The following is a 16,254-nucleotide window of genomic DNA, read 5'->3' as shown; positions in this document are numbered from 1 at the left end:
GACTGATGCACAGGACATAGTGGAATTGTTCAATGAACACTTTATTGGAGTATTTCATCCTAGAGGAGTCAGTTTTAATGCTAGAGGGATAGGACTGGTTCGGGGTCTGGAGGTACAGGAGGAGAGTGTGTTTCAGATAGTGAGTACTCTGGATGTCAGTAAAGCTGTGGGACTGGATGGTATTTCGCCACGAGTTTTGAGAGAATGTGCTAGGGAATTGACAGTCCCTTTAACATGGCTTTTCAATGAAAGTCTGGCTTTGGCAAAGGTGCCCAGGGAATGGAAGGAAGGTAAGATAGTGCCATTGCATAAGGGTGGTAACAGACTGGAAGTGTCTAATTATAGGCCAGTCTGTGTGTCATCAGTAGTTGTTAAAATCTTGGAGAAAGTAGTGAGGGACCGTATACAGCATTGGGCAGATGAGGGTAATGTTATCTGTGAGAATCAACATGGATTTGTGAAAGGACGCTCTTGTTTTAGCAATATGCTAGCCTTTTATAAATAAAGTTACAAGAACATTAGATGAGGGAAAGGTATATACTGCAATTTTGTTAGACTTAGCGAAGGCATTTGACAGGGTGCCACATGATAAGCTGATATTTAAGTTGCAGCACATGGGTCTGGATGTCAGATTGGTCAACTGGATTCAGGATTGGCTGTCTGATAGGTATCAGAGAGTTGTGTATGGTGGAGCAGTTTCCAGGAGGCAGAGGGTTACAAGTGGGGTCCCACAGGGCTCAGTACTAGGACCTATATTGTTTAACCTTTATATCAATGACATAGCCAGTGGATTGCAGGGGGATATTCAGTTGTTTGCGGATGATGCGAAGCTGGGAAGGATTATTAGTAATAGTGCAGATGTGGTAGCCCTGCAAGAGGGTTTAAATAAGCTAGATAGATGGGCAAATGAATGGGGGTATCGACTGAATGCAGCAAAATGTAAGGTCTTGAGGTTTGGGAAACATCGATGGGATGCTGCATACTCTATGTGAGGAGTTATACTGGAGGAAGTAGGGGAGACAAGAGATCTGGGGTTGATGATTGATAGAAACCTGAAGTTTAGGGGACATAATGCAAAGGTGGTGAAGGTAATACAGAGGATTGCTGCAATAATGAGAAGGACACTGACCTGCAGAGATAAGAGGGTTATCATTCCGTTGTATAAGTCTCTGATCAGACCACACTTGGACTATTGTTCTCAGATTTGGTCCCCAGGATTTGAAGGGGATAAATTAACTGTGGAAAGGATACAAAGACAGATGACAAAGATGGTTTCAGGACTGTACAAGGATAGTTATGAGGATCGGCTGAGAGAATGTGGACTGCAGAGTTTGGTGGATAGAAGAAGGAGAGGTGATATGATTGAGACTTTTAAACTGTTGAGAGGTGGTTACAGGGTTGACACTGGGGAGTTCTTCCGCTTGGTTGATCAGCGGGAAGGAGTGATGACAAGAGGCCATCCCTGGAAGTTACGAAAGGAAACTGTGAGCAAGAGGGTAAGGAGTGGTTTCTTTGTGTGGAGGGTGGTTGAGCCGTGGAATGCATTGCCTGATGGAGTGGTAGGAGCGAGAACGGTCAGTGAGTTTAAAGAGTGGTATGATAGACTTTGTGTTTCTCAGGGGGGACCTCCCCTCGATGAGTCTTGACAGACTTTATGTCTTAGGAAGGACCTCCCTCGACGAGTCTTTTGACTCCTTGGAGGCCTGAATAATAATAATAATAATAATAATAATAATAATGATATTTATACTATACAGAATAAAATTCTATTACTCTTACCAATACTAATACATTCTAATAACAGAATGTTATTATTAAATAATTTCGTGCATACTAAGATATTAAAATCATTGGAAACCATATCATTCAAAAAATATTTTAAAAATACTAACGGAATCACATATACTTCTTTAATATAAAAAATATTTATGATGCCAATGGAATACCTTTAAATCAGTCAAGAAAAATCAGATAAACATCAGATCAAATGAATACATGATTATTTATTATATATAAATGTTTTTTTTTTCTTAATTATTTACCAGTGTAGAACAGTGCTTCCCAAACTTCTGGATGTCAGGGCCCTTTGGAAAAATTAAAATATTTCATGCCCCCCCCCCTCGAAAAAAATTTGTAATATAGACATATATTATTATACTATTTATTGAATATATTCAATACAAAACATAAACCAGCAAATATTGCACAATCAAATGCAAATATTACATTTTTAGCATCTTACATACACATTTGACATGGCACATTAACTCATATTTTTATATAGATAGATATATTGTCATTGTACATTTGCAGTACAAGCACATGAAACGTAAAACAATTAGTAATAAAGAAAGAATTAAAAACATAAAAGAAGTTTAATAACAATTTAATGTGAGGGATGTGTTTCAATACTGCTACACCAGTATCAGATGAAATATTTGAAACTGCAATTCTTAGATTTCTGCTTTGAAATGAAACTTATATGAATCAGCATATATTTACTAATATTCATTAAGCACCGAAATACGCAGGAAGCAAAATTTGTGAACCCACACCAATGTCTGATTTTTTCCATTAAAATATAAAAAATAACAAAAAAGAAATAATAATAAAAATTAAATGCGTTTATTTTAAGATAAAATAAATCTACTTAGTCTTAAAAGATTTTAAATTTGTTTTCATTATTTCACGGCCCCCCTCAACAAAACCTAGGGCTCCCAAGGGGGGCCGCGGCCCACAGTTTGGGAAGCACTAGTGTAGAATACTTGTATGCAAAAAAGGCAGATACAAAATAATTGCAGTTAAAGTAGTAGTATTTAATTACTAAATAAAAGTAAACCAACCTGTACTTTCTTAGAGGCTGTATAAAATCGGTCAATAAGAGCTGTCAGCTTTTCTTCCATATAGTCTTCACCTAATTTTGATGTTAGTTCAGAGACTTCTGTTTGTAATCCTGTCATATGAGGTTTATGATGATCAATATCTTGTTTCATATGCTAAAGATAATGAAAAAATATAACGTAAATATACAGCAGCAATTTTCTTTTCTTTTCTTTTCTATTATTATTATTATTATGTTTTTATTTTTTGAGTTAGAACTTAGAAAGACTAATTTTTCATGTGAAATAAGGAGCATGCAGTTACTTATGTTATAAAATGGTTATTTTAATGTATTCCTCTTAAGGCAAAGTTGCATGTTGGGGCAATAAAAAGCACAATGTATTTCATTTGAGATTGTAAGATCTTCTAATTTATCCAGTCGTAAATGAAAAACTGTGAAGAGAAATGATTATATTATGGAGTACACTCATGGACATTGGAGATCATAGAGATGCATTGTCAATAATATCAACCTAATAGAAGATATGATTTCTAAAGAGCTATTACAACTGCCTTTTATCGGATCATTTTAAGATTCACTGCAAACTGAACTAATAAGTTAATAGGCTTTTCTGAGATTGTATCATATATTACCTTATATTATTTCTAATATTATCAATGTTCTTTGTACTTTGCATTTAAAATAAAAGCTGGATATGCTCATATCAGATATTAGGATCTCCAATGGAACAAAAATGCGAATTTTTATTTTCTATAATATATTATGTATTAAAAAATCCTGCAAACAGACTTGTATATTATATAACAGTTTCTAGATTATAAATGCATTCTGCAGATATCTTTCCAAGGCCAACAGACTATAAGGAGGCATTATTACAGAATGGTAAAACTGTCAGCATAACACAATACTATAGTCTGAGGTGGAAGTGTGCTATACTGTGCATTGTGGAATAAAAAGTGCAACTCGATGTGAAGATACCTATATTCTGTGTATAAGTAGTTAGTTGTGAAGTACAGTAATGCCTCAAATATCCAACCACTATGAGGAACAAATTTGCTGGTCTAATAATTGAGGAATTGGAAGTTTATTTTCCACTTGGTTAGACTATAATAAATTTAGTTTAATCTTTTATCCAAGTGTAAGCAAACAAAGTTTGCATCTGAAGTATCTTCAGGACTGAGGCAACTCGTAGTAAAGGTGGACCAAGCTCTCATAATGCAAAGCACATCACCTTGCAGACATATATAATGCTATGTATCAAAGGAAGGGCCACTACCCAGACTGGTTTCGACCTTTATTGAGGTCTCATCAATGGGAGCCAGACCCAGAAGTAGTGATACTCAGTCAGAAGCAATGGAGAGGTCATATTTACTTATACGAGTTGCCAAAAGCTGTGCCACCTTATAATTAAATTACTCTGGATTTAGACAAAGATGTTGGAAGTTTATTTTCCACTTGGTTAGACTATAATAAATTTAGTTTAATCCTTTATCCAAGTGTAAGCAAACAAAGTTTGCACCTGAAGTATCTTCAGGACTGATGCAACTCGTAGTAAAGGTGGACCAAGATCTTATCACTCCTTGTCTCAGTAACTCCCATAATGCAAAGCACATCTCCTTGCAGACATGTACAATGCTATGCATTAAGGGAAGGGCCACTACCCAGACCGGTTATGACCTTTATTGAGGTCTTGTCAGTGGGAGCCAGACCCAGAAGTGGTGATAGTAAGGCAGAAGCAATGACCTCTGCCTGGAAAGAAAAATGACCTGGAAAGGGTACAAAGTCAGATAACAAAGATGGTTTCAGGACTGTACAATGATTCTTATGAGGACAGGCTGAGGGAATGTGGACTGCAGAGTTTGGTAGATAGATGAAGGAGAGGTGATATGATTGAGACTTTTAAACTGTTGAGAGGTGGTTACAGGGTTGACACTGGGGAATTCTTTCACTTGGTTGAACAGCAGGAAGGAGTGATGACAAGAGGCCAACCCTGGAAGTTACAAAAGGAAACTGTGAGCAAGAGGGTGAGGAGTGGTTTCTTTGCATGGAGGGTGGTTGAACTGTGGAATGCATTGCCTGATGGAGTGGTGAGAGCGAGAACAGTCAATGCATTTAACGAGTGGATGATAGATTTCCTAGGAGGTCCCTCCTAGGAAACACAAAGGAGGGACCTCCCTTGATGAGTCTTGATAGACTTGTGTTTCTTAGAAAGGACCTCTTGCGATGAGTCTTTTGACTCCATGGAGGCCTGAATAATAATAATAATAATAATAATAATAATAATAATAATAATAATGCTAGATGACATGCTCAATGGAGACAGGTACACAACTTTGAAAGAGAGGGCTCAGAACAGAAGAGAAGGGAAGGAAAGTTTCTGCTACTAAAAGAAGAACCTGCTCAATTGCAGAATACTAAAGAAGAAGATATGGGTATTATGAGAGCTCTACTGCAATCATCTGGAATTCGTCCCTCTGTCCAGGCCTTCTGAACTATGCAGTGCAGCCAACTGTAAGACTTTCATACCTCCATACTTGAACATTTCTGGTCGCATATCATCTACTCCTGCTGCCTTTCCACATTTCAGGCTTTTGATGGCTTTTTCTGCTTCAAGTATGGATATGTATTCAAGATTGCATGCCTGGTCAATGTTTTTTACCACTGTGCTGTCATCACTGCTAGTTTCATGTAGCAATTTTTCGAAGTAATTATTCCATGCTCCAAGGATATCTTTTTCTCCTGTTTTCAATTCCTTTTACAGCACTCTTTCCTCCATTTCTGAGCTCCTTCAACAACCTCCAGAATATCTTGCCACCTTCTTGATATTTATTTTCTATATTCTTCCCAAAGTCCTCCCATGACTTTTGTTTAGCTAGTTTTACACAGTGTTTAGCTTTCTTACATTTGTCTCTCTATTCTCTAAGGACACAAGCTGACTTATTTGTCAGGAACTTTTGATATGCTTTCTTCTTTTCTTTCACTCCCTCCTTAACTTCCTGTGTCCACCATGGAGTTCTGATTTTTCTATCTTTGCAGACAAACCTCACCACATGCCTCTCTGGCAGAATCAATCAACGTTTTCTTCAGGGTTTGCCAATGAATCTCCAAGGTTTGGTTCCTGTTCTCAAACTCTTTCATTTTTTTCTTCAATAATATTTGTGTATTTTAGTCTACAGTTCACATCTGAGAGCTGCTCAACTTTTATTTCGTTTAAAACTTTCTTACATGTGCTTGTTTTCAATATGAAATTAAATTTTATCCTGCTCAAGACTAAATGTTGATCACTTCCAATTTCAAATCCTCTGTACAATCTGGTGTCCTGCACCAGGGAGAAAACATCACTATCAATAATAAAACAGTCGACGAGACTTTTCTTATTCCTTGCCTCTGCTCTCCATGTGAATTTGTGCACATATGCACAAACACATATATGCATTTATGTTGGAACATGGTGTTAGTAATAACTAGTCCATGTCCTGAGCAAAAATCCAACAGATATTTGCCATTATTATTAGCTTTGCTCTTTTCTCCAAATTTTCCCACAATATTTTTGCATGCCTGACAATTTTCCCACTCTGCTATTTAGATCCCCCAACAAGGACCAACTTTTCCTTTTTCATTGTGTCAGTTGCTTTCCTCTAAAAGCATCAAAAAATTCCTCCACTTCTACCTTAGTAGAACCTTCTGTGGGACCATATGCAGAAATAAGTCTCTTTGTCCAGTTCTGCCTTCTGATATTTGTCCACATCACTCTACTTGATACTGCCTGCCTTCCTTTCAAGAAAATTAGCCTCATATTTAGTGTTGAATACTATGGCTACTCTTTCTTTTCCTTGATTTTCATTGCCCGAATGTAACATTTTGTATTTGTTGCTCAGAAAAATCTCACCAGTTTTTGTCTTTTTTGTTGTAGTCACCCTTATTATGTCGATCTGGTACTTATCCAATTCTTCAGCTAGCTCCATTTCTTTGCCATTCAGGCTTCTTATGGAGATGGTACCAATTGTACCGATCTTGAACTTTGGTGATGTTGAGTTGGGTGAGTTTTAGGATTTGTTCCAGTAGCTGACTTTTTTGCTCTTTACCCTGGTTGCCTGGGTAACTAGCAAAAATGCTGAAATTCTGTCATGTTGTACCATCATTTGAAATTTTGGTTTAAGCCAATAAGAATACAATTTGGTTGGCTAAATCCCAAATTGCCAGCTCGTCCGTGTCCATTCAATATCCAGGTAGATACCTAAAAGGGTGTACCATGAGAAGGTGAGGATTGGACATTAGCTCAGAAGCCTTGGTCGGTTCTCCACATTCCTTTAAAGGCTATGTGGAGGTCTCCTCTCAGTTATACAGCTTTGACCCTTAAGCACCCCTGTGTACAACCTTAACATGAAAAATAAAAAAAATAAAGAGAGATAAAGGACAGGCCTCATATGGTTTATTGTGCACAGATTTGTTCCTTGGTTTTTCATGATGATGAAAATATGTTGGAAAGAATCCAGGGAAGACTAAGGTTGTAACTTATCTTTGAGATGTGGGATATGAAGTCAGATCGAGGTAATGTGGTTTTCAAAGCCTTGAGAATAGGAAGAAGAGAGAGAAGGATATGACAAGCATTTAAGTTGTTAAAGAGTTGTTCCAGGTTGATGTGGAAGAAATTTTTCATGGAATTTGGGGAAGGAGTTAGAAAAAGAAAAGGAGACACCCTGGAAGCTAAATAAGAAGGGTATGAGCAGGAACATAAGAAGCAGGTTCTTTGCATGGAAAGTGGTTAGTGAGTAGAATATGTTGTCTGACATTGTGGTGAAAGCGGATATATTGAATGAGTTAAAAGCACTGTTTGGTGGGTTTTGTGTGTATGGCAGTTTATATCTCTCATGATGAGTCTTTTGACTCCATGGGCAAACTGAAGAAAGACAACATGATTTCACTGATGTTTTGTCAGGTATCATTACAATTTGTCCATAAGAATATAGTAATTATATTTGTTTCATATCTTTGTTGTCTGAAAAAACAACAAGACACTGTAAATTCTTTGAAAATGTATTATTTTGGATTCTCAACAACAACAACAACAACAAAATTATGTTATCCTCCCCCAAGTGGATGAATGCTTTTCAATGCAACTGAGCAAGACTGATACAATGTGTTATTGTGAAAATGTGTGCTAGTCATACATGTTTGTATCCCATTGGATATTTCCTTCATTACAGCTAGATTTGTTTGATATAGGTAGCTTTCCAGTAGAAAATTCACCTATAAGATGAACTCTTCTGTTTTAATTTACCTATAAGATGAACTCTTCTGTTTTAATTTTTTTTTTTTTACCTCTGGTATGTGTAAAAGTAGGCTGGATGTTATTCATAGTAGTTTTCACATTTCATTTTTATTTTTGTTAAAGCCAAGCAGTTTTTATTTTCATTCTCTTTATTGCTATACTACATACAGGTAGGAAACGATGCTATTTGTATATGCCCATTTACAACAATCATAGTCACGAATGCTCTGAAATCATAAGATTACTTTTGTTAAAAAATAGGGAGATTGTTTTATAAATTGTTTTTGGTTTAGCTCTGAAAAAATAAGATTATTTTTGTTGAAACAGTGCTACTGTTTTATAAATTGAGTTTGGTTTAGTCTAGATTTATATAATGTGGCAAATATTTAGAGTATTGTATTACAATATGATAGTGCACCATCATTTGTATTCATAAGAATATGCCATAATTGTTGTTATTATTATTATTATTATTATTATCTAGTCTAGTCATAAATACTGTTACAACTTCAACAGTGTATAAACCTTTAATCTATCAGTAAATCATTTACAGCTTTCAGCATACAAACCACATGTATAACATGCATATAGTAGCATTCAATGTTCAAAATGCCTTCATGCAAGTCCAAAGACTGTAAAGCCACAAATCATTGGCAGTATGCATAACATCCAATGGAAATGCTGCCACTGCTTGCTCCAAATCCATCTTCTGGCTGTCAATGCTGGGGATCTCATTTCTTGCAGGTTGCTCTCTAGCTCTAACCGCAATTTGAAAGTCCAACAGATTCTGATCGGGACTTTCAGGTGGCCAATCAGATGGTGATATGTAATTGGGCACATTTGCCTCCCTCCATTCACTGTTATCTGCTCCTCACCTTGTGTGCAGGGGCTGAGTCCTGTTGGAAGGTCCACTGCCTACCATGAAACAAGGTGTTGTTCAGGGGCTATACCACAGGTTCCAGCATGGTGTCTTGATACACTCTGACTAAGATTTTGACCCCTTTCTTGCAGAAATGAAACTTGGATATGCTCCCCCCCCCCCCGATACATCACCCACTACCAAACATCACTGACACAGGATGATGACCTTTCTGAATCCTGAGTGCTATGGCATGTACTGTGTGACCATCTGCGGCATATACCTGATTGTTTTGGCAGTTAAACACGTCTTCAATGTTGAAAATCTTCTCATCTGTGAAGAGGATATCTGTGTCTGTTGTTTGTATACCGTCAGAGAAGTTCATTTGATTTTATCATCCTCTGTCACATTTGTGGTGTTAGGAAGTGTCCAGTAGAATGACAATAGGTTCTCACCCCCAGGTCATCAGTTAGTACATGTGACATCATCTTCTACAAAATGTTCATCTCTCATCATATCATATCACTTTCTGCATTCTCACAGGATTATGGAGGAGGCATGCCTTCACAACCCTCACAAGTTGTTGCATCCTAATGAAGGTGGTTGTCCTGTTCTTTGGCAGTCAGATACGTCTTTTGTATTGTTATAATAGTTAATAGTCCAATATACAAACATCCTACTGATCCCAAGCATTTTTATGTGTTGAAAATAACAATTAGCTGCATTCCAACTTTGTGAAGTGCTATTATAGCTACACAGTTCTCATAATCTTTCCACTGCATGTTAACTCAAAAAGCTAGACATCTCTCTCTCTCTCTCTCTATTGATAAACACCTGAATGTTGGCTGCACACAGTGCCACTAATGGAACCAGGCTCACACAGTTCTGTGGGCAGTGCAGGGGTGTGGAGAAGTTGCGACCATATTTATGATTACAACTGGTTACTTAAACTTATTCATCGTGTCTGCACTCATAGCACGCTAAGGCTATGCATTCCACTCACCAACCACTCTCCATGCAAAGAACTTCTCCTCACTCCTTTGTTCATACCCTCCTTATACAGTGTCCTTCCCATTCTATAAAAATTTCTTCAATGTTAATCTGGTAACAACTCCTGACCAATTTATATGCTTCAATCATATCTCCTCTTGTCTCCTCCTACTATTCACAAGGCTTTGTAAATTATGTTTCCTTCAATCTGTGTTCATACCCCTATTCTAAAAATCAATTATCACCTTTATGAAGCTTCTCCAGACTCTTTCTAACATATCCTCATACAATGATAACCAGGTAACCAAATCTGTGCACAGATTTGGTTACTTGGTTATCATTCAAAGAAATATCTCTTTCCATCAACCTCCACTACTCCATATGCATCAAAAAAAACAATCCACGATGCAAGGCATTATACAATGAAACCCAGTGATGGCCGTGGCCGGTGAAAATTTTATGTGGGAGTTGCTGCATATATATATATATATATATATATATATATAATAAAAAAAAAAAAAAAAACTTTTTTCTTAATCAGTAACATTAATAAATTTACATATTAAAAATTGCTTTATTAAAAATATTTCATCCTCATCATGAACAAACACCAATAATAAAAGTTTCGTATCAATAGCAATGACAGGTGCAAACAAATATCAGTGTTAGATCACAGTGCATCTGTTCGTGTAACGTTAATTGAAAAAGTATAATTCTTTTCATATTTTCAACAGTGACATTCGTCATAATTCAGCCTTGTATCTATAATAAATAAATAATTATATGTTATTTTAACAAAATAAAATAAGATTAATATAATTAACGGCTATTTTAGCCTTTTTTTGTTTAGGAGTGTCCCTTATATTTAATACATTGGCTAACATAACTCAAAAAGGGGTATATATATATTTTAGGGCATTATGGGAGAGTATAGAAGGCAATTATGGCAGAATAAAAAATGTGGAAAAATTTTGTACATACCTTGTTTTTGGTTTAAAGATGCCTTCTAAATCCAAGCTCTTGCTGAAAGGTTGTATGTAAACGGGGGGGAAAGAACATGGGGATGTGCTTGAGATATGGGAAATAAGTTTGGAAACACGGGTTACTATTAATAACATATATATATATATATATATATTATTTTGGTGTGGGGAGAGGGAGAGAGGGGGGGGGAAACGAAGGGGAAGGGTATCCTTATGTGGAAACTGGGGCAAGGGTTTACGGGGTGTGGACCGTTTTGGTCATCGTCTGACCATCGTCGGAACTTTGTGGGAATGAGTTCCGATGATGGTCAGACGATGACCGAAACGGTCCACACCACGTAAACCCTTGCCCCAGTTTCCACATAAGGATACCCTTCCCCTTAGTTTTTCCCCCCCTCTCCCCACAATAATATATATGTATATATTTATATATATATTATTAATAGTAACCCGGGTTTCCAAACTTATTTCCCGTGTCTCAAGCACATCCCCATGTTCTTCCCCCCCCCCCGTTTACATACAACCTTTCAGCAAGAGCTTGGATTTAGAAGGCATCTTTAAACCAAAAACCAAAAAAAGGTTGTACAAAATTTTTCCACATTTTTTATTCTGCCATAATTGCCTTCTATACTCTCCCATAATGCCCTAAAATATATATATATATATACACCCCTTTTTGAGTTATGTTAGCCAATGTATTAAATATAAGGGACACTCCTAAACAAAAACAGGCTAAAATAGCCATTAATTATATTAATAGTGTTTAAGAGGAGTAGCATGGGAATTTCCCAGAAACTATACTTAAAATAAGATTTACAAAAAATAGTTCACCACGCACACGCATCAATAATAAACGTTTCATATCTCACAGAAATAAGGCACGTAAACATACTAAAATACACTGCAATTTGAACAGTTACAGTTGGGAATGATGTAACGTGCAATGACAAGAGCAAACGAATATTGGCGTTAGATCGCAGTGCATTTGTTTCATAATCTAAAGCGTTAATCAAACAATTCCAATTATTAACTATTCAATCAATGTCAAAACATAAGCTGTAACCTTTAACATGTTGTACTGCATTTATATAATGTTGTAAGCATTGTTATTATTAATAAACACAAATAAATTTAATTTTTTCATTTTTTCCTTGGGGGTGCTGCAGTGTCGCAGTGCTTATGTACGGACCACCACTGATGAAACCATAACCTATTTATAACCATAACAAACACAAAGATCTCCCCCCCTCCCCCATCACAACATCTGGAAGCTTTTCATTGCAGATTAGCAGGACAGAACTGTAATGCTTTTGCTGCTCTTAAGTTTCTTTTATTATATATATATATATATATATATATATATATATATATATATATATATATATATATATATATATATATATATATATATATATATATATATATATATATCTTTAGCATTACATGAATGTTTTTATTAATTACTAATTAATTTGAATATGCAGTAATTAATTGTGGCATAGTTGATTGATTGATTGTTTTATAGTTAGCTTCATATATGCAGCATTTACAGAATTACTCAAATAGACTATAACTGGGAGCAAATGATAATAGTTATCAATTAAACATTAATGAGTGTAAGGTTTTTCGCTTTGGCATGATGTAATAAAATTTCCATTAAACATATTATTGGTTGGACTATTCTTGGAAAAACTGGTTAAAATATGGATCTTGAAGGATATGGATCAAGGTGATATGACCTCACCTGGACTATTATGCACAGATTTAGTTTCCTGGGTTCTAAGGTGATAAAGAAGCTGTGACAAGGGTGCCTGAATGGCTTATGTCTGTTGATATTATGCTCACACTGTCTTTATCAACTGAGTCATCTTCATAGCACTCTTTCTACTCCTCATGCAACTAATTATTAGCATTATTCATTTTGTACTGCTTATACAGTGTGTTCTTTTCAAGACTGCTTTCTTTAGCTCATTATTCATCCATATCTGACATGCCCAAGATATTTATCTTCTTTCCATTTAACATCTCATTCTATGCAATAGCTCTAAGTAGTTGTCTAATCCTTTCCTAATCATCAGTCTTATATGTGCAACATATATCCCTTCCTCACAAAGATTGTCATATTCTCCACCATTACTAGTGCAATCACCTCATGGTCAATAATAGAAGGAAAAAACTACACTCCTTTCACAATTCCATCTTCTAAGGGTGTGATCAAATCTAAGACTTTCAATCCTCATGTGTCTTTTTTTACATATTGCTTAAGACAACTGTCTCTCAAGAATCAAGAATTCATTTTCCTTACTAGCAGATGCATATCTCTTCATTCCAACCTATATTTCCATTATTACATAATGAACTCCCTTTCTCTTTTTACACTAACCTATATTTGCCTATACATTTCTTTGTCACAACTCTCCACATTCCCTAGCTTATAGCAAAAAATCTAAAGAAATATCTCTTTCCAGCAACTTCACTACTCTATATGCATAAAAATTGTTTCCTCCATGATTTTCCTTTTGGAAATTTTGAGGAGGAAGAAGCTGTTCAAATAACAGAGGCAGAAAGCAAAAAAAAAAAAAGGATAAAAAAGCTGACCCTGTGGTGATTGGGTTCTAAGCTGAATTGTATATGAAAGTTAGCCAACTACCATTCATTTTTATAGGTTTGGAGGAAAATGTATTATAAACACAAGCTCAAGTGAACCGCACCCTGTGGAGGATAAAACCACCCTAAGGTAAAGTGGACTGTGATTTGACAAGTTTACACTTTGTACAGTGATTTGTACAAATCACTGTACAAAGTGAACATTTGTATATGAAAGATGTAACAACACAAAATGATATGCTTGTTTTAATCCTATACCCAAGTATAAGCATAAGCAAAGCAACATTATGGTTATTCTAATTGTATATAGACTGTGGACTATATACAAGTAGAGTTAATTGCCTTAGCATCCCAAAATGCACAAAATACAGACAGGTTTCAAACTTTACTGAAGTTTCACCAGTGGAATGCAGGTGCCCAAGGAAATACCAAAGTTGAATCATTGCATAAGTAATATATTTTCCATATGTAAGTATAAAAAAAAAAAGTGTATCATCTTACTATTATTATTATTATTATTACCACCCCAAGACCTCATGGAGTCAAAGACTCATCTGGGAGGTCCTTTTATCACACACACAAAGCTCATCATACCGTGTTTTAAACACATTCAAACTCTTTGCAGACACCACATTTTCAGGCAAGGCATTCCAATCATTCACAATTCTGCATGAAAAAAACCTGCCTCTCACTGACCTACTCATACCCTCTTTATACAGTTTCCAGGGATGACCTCTGGTTCTCCCCTGATCTCCCACTATTCTCTGTAAAACTTCTCCAGCATTGATCCTATAACAACCCCTTACCAACTTGCAGGTCTCTATCATATCTACCCTTTTCCTCCTGTCCACCAGACTCTGCAAATTACATCTTCTCAATCTTTCCTCATATTCGACATTCCAGAGGTCAGAAACTCACTTAGTTAGTCTCCTTTTGACACTTTCCAACATCTCTTCATCTTTCTGAAAACCCGGTGACCAAATCTGGGCACAATAGTCCATGTGTGGCCTAATCAAAGCCTTATACAACGGAACAAGAATCTCCCTACTTCTACACGTCAGTGTCCTCCACATCATTCCCAGAAGCCTTGGTGTTGTCTTTACAATTTTGGCGATGTGTCCCCTAAATTTTAGATCCTTATCCACTATCACCCCCAGATCTCTTATTTCCTCTACCTTACCTCCAACAATATATTCTCACCAAGCATAAATTCTGCATCCCATGTTTGTTTTCTAAATTTTAAACCCTTACATTGTGCAACGTTGAACTCACATCCCCATTTCCATGCCCAATCACTCAATCTATTCAAATCTTCCTGTAAGGCAACAACATCTTCACTACACTTCATGGTTCATCCCAACTTTCCATCATCTGCAAACAACTGAATATCTCTATCCAAATCTTCACCTATATCATTAATATACAAGTTAAACAGCAATGGAACTAAAACAGACCCCTGAGGCACTCCACTAGTGACTTTCCTTTTCATGGATATCGCTCCCCTATACACAACTTGTTGATACCTATCAGATAGCCAGTCTCCAATCCAATGCACCAATCTAATATCTAACCCCATCTGCTCAAGTTTGACTGTCAACCTATCATGAGGTATTCTATCAAAAGCCTTTGCGAAATCCAAGTATATTACTGTGTATCCTTTTCCTCTGTCCAAGGAAGCAGTCACTTTATTGTAATAAGTAAGTAGATTACTAAAACATGACCTCCCTTTAGCAAATCCATGCTGTCCATCAACAATTATACCATTGTTGTCAACCCAACTCTGGATCCTAGTTCTCACAAGCTTCTCCAACAACTTAACCACACACCTGACACACAAATAGGCTTATAGTTTGATGCTTGAGTTCATTTACCTCCTTTATGAAGTGGCACAATCTTGCCCCCCTTCCACTCTTTAGGAACTTGACCAAGTGCAAGACTCGTATTAAAAAAATATGTCAAGGCAGGTGTCAACTCTCTGGCCATTCCATCAGAATATGTGGTGATATATTATCAAGTCCCACAGCCTTATTAACATCTAGTTTACTCAACTCCCCATACACCTCTTGCTCACCTACAGTCAGTCTCTCCTCCCCATCATCAACTGCTCTCAATCCCTCCATGAAGTCACATTCACAAGATTGAAAGATCTTTATGAACTGCTCATTAAGTATCTCCACCACACATTCTGCATCAGTTGTCTTTATACCATTTTCTCCAATCAATGTCATCCTTCCATAATTATTCTTTCTTTTGCTGGCTATATATCGAAAGAACTCCTTAGCATTCTTTTTGACTTCATTAGCTAACTGCTGTTCATACTTCTCTTTAGTTACCCTCACCAACCAAGTCACCCTCCTTATTTGGTCTTTGTAGACCTCATGGAATTGATTATTTCTACTTCTCTTATGCTGCCTCCACTATGCCCTTTTTCTCTGTATCGCATGCTTAATCTCTTTATTCATCCATCTCACACCCACCTTATTTAACCTTCTCACTCTTGGAATATAAGCTCTTTCTTGGCTATAATGTATATTATACTTGACAAGTACATAAGGTCTTGTCAAGCATAACAAATATACTTTGTAACCAAAGTATACTTGTTATGCTTAAAAACTTTCCAGAACAACAAAAAAGAAAAAAAATAAGAATACTTTTTTTGAGGCAGCAGAAGCTGCAGAAATTATGTTATTTATATAAGGAA

At 36.3% G+C, this 16,254-nt stretch overlaps 1 protein-coding gene across 1 annotated transcript in view; it reads right to left on the bottom strand.

Moving 5' to 3' along the window:
• The window catches only part of LOC150102416 (muscle-specific protein 300 kDa-like), a 1,203,500-nt gene that overhangs the window by 371,790 nt on the left and 815,456 nt on the right, over window positions 1-16,254 (bottom strand). The window contains exon 54 of the mRNA XM_090399574.1: window positions 2,844-2,996. Coding sequence (XP_090255700.1) covers window positions 2,844-2,996 — 153 coding nt within the window. The remainder of the gene's footprint in view (window positions 1-2,843; window positions 2,997-16,254) is intronic.

Source organism: Typopeltis vanoorti, chromosome 10, assembly GCF_054136105.1.
Source record: "Typopeltis vanoorti isolate ZY-2024b chromosome 10, IOZ_Tvanoo_1.0, whole genome shotgun sequence".
NCBI classification, from domain to species: Eukaryota; Metazoa; Arthropoda; class Arachnida; order Uropygi; family Thelyphonidae; genus Typopeltis; species Typopeltis vanoorti.
Note: the sequence above shows the minus strand (reverse complement) of the source record. Positions and strands in the feature narration are given on the sequence as shown.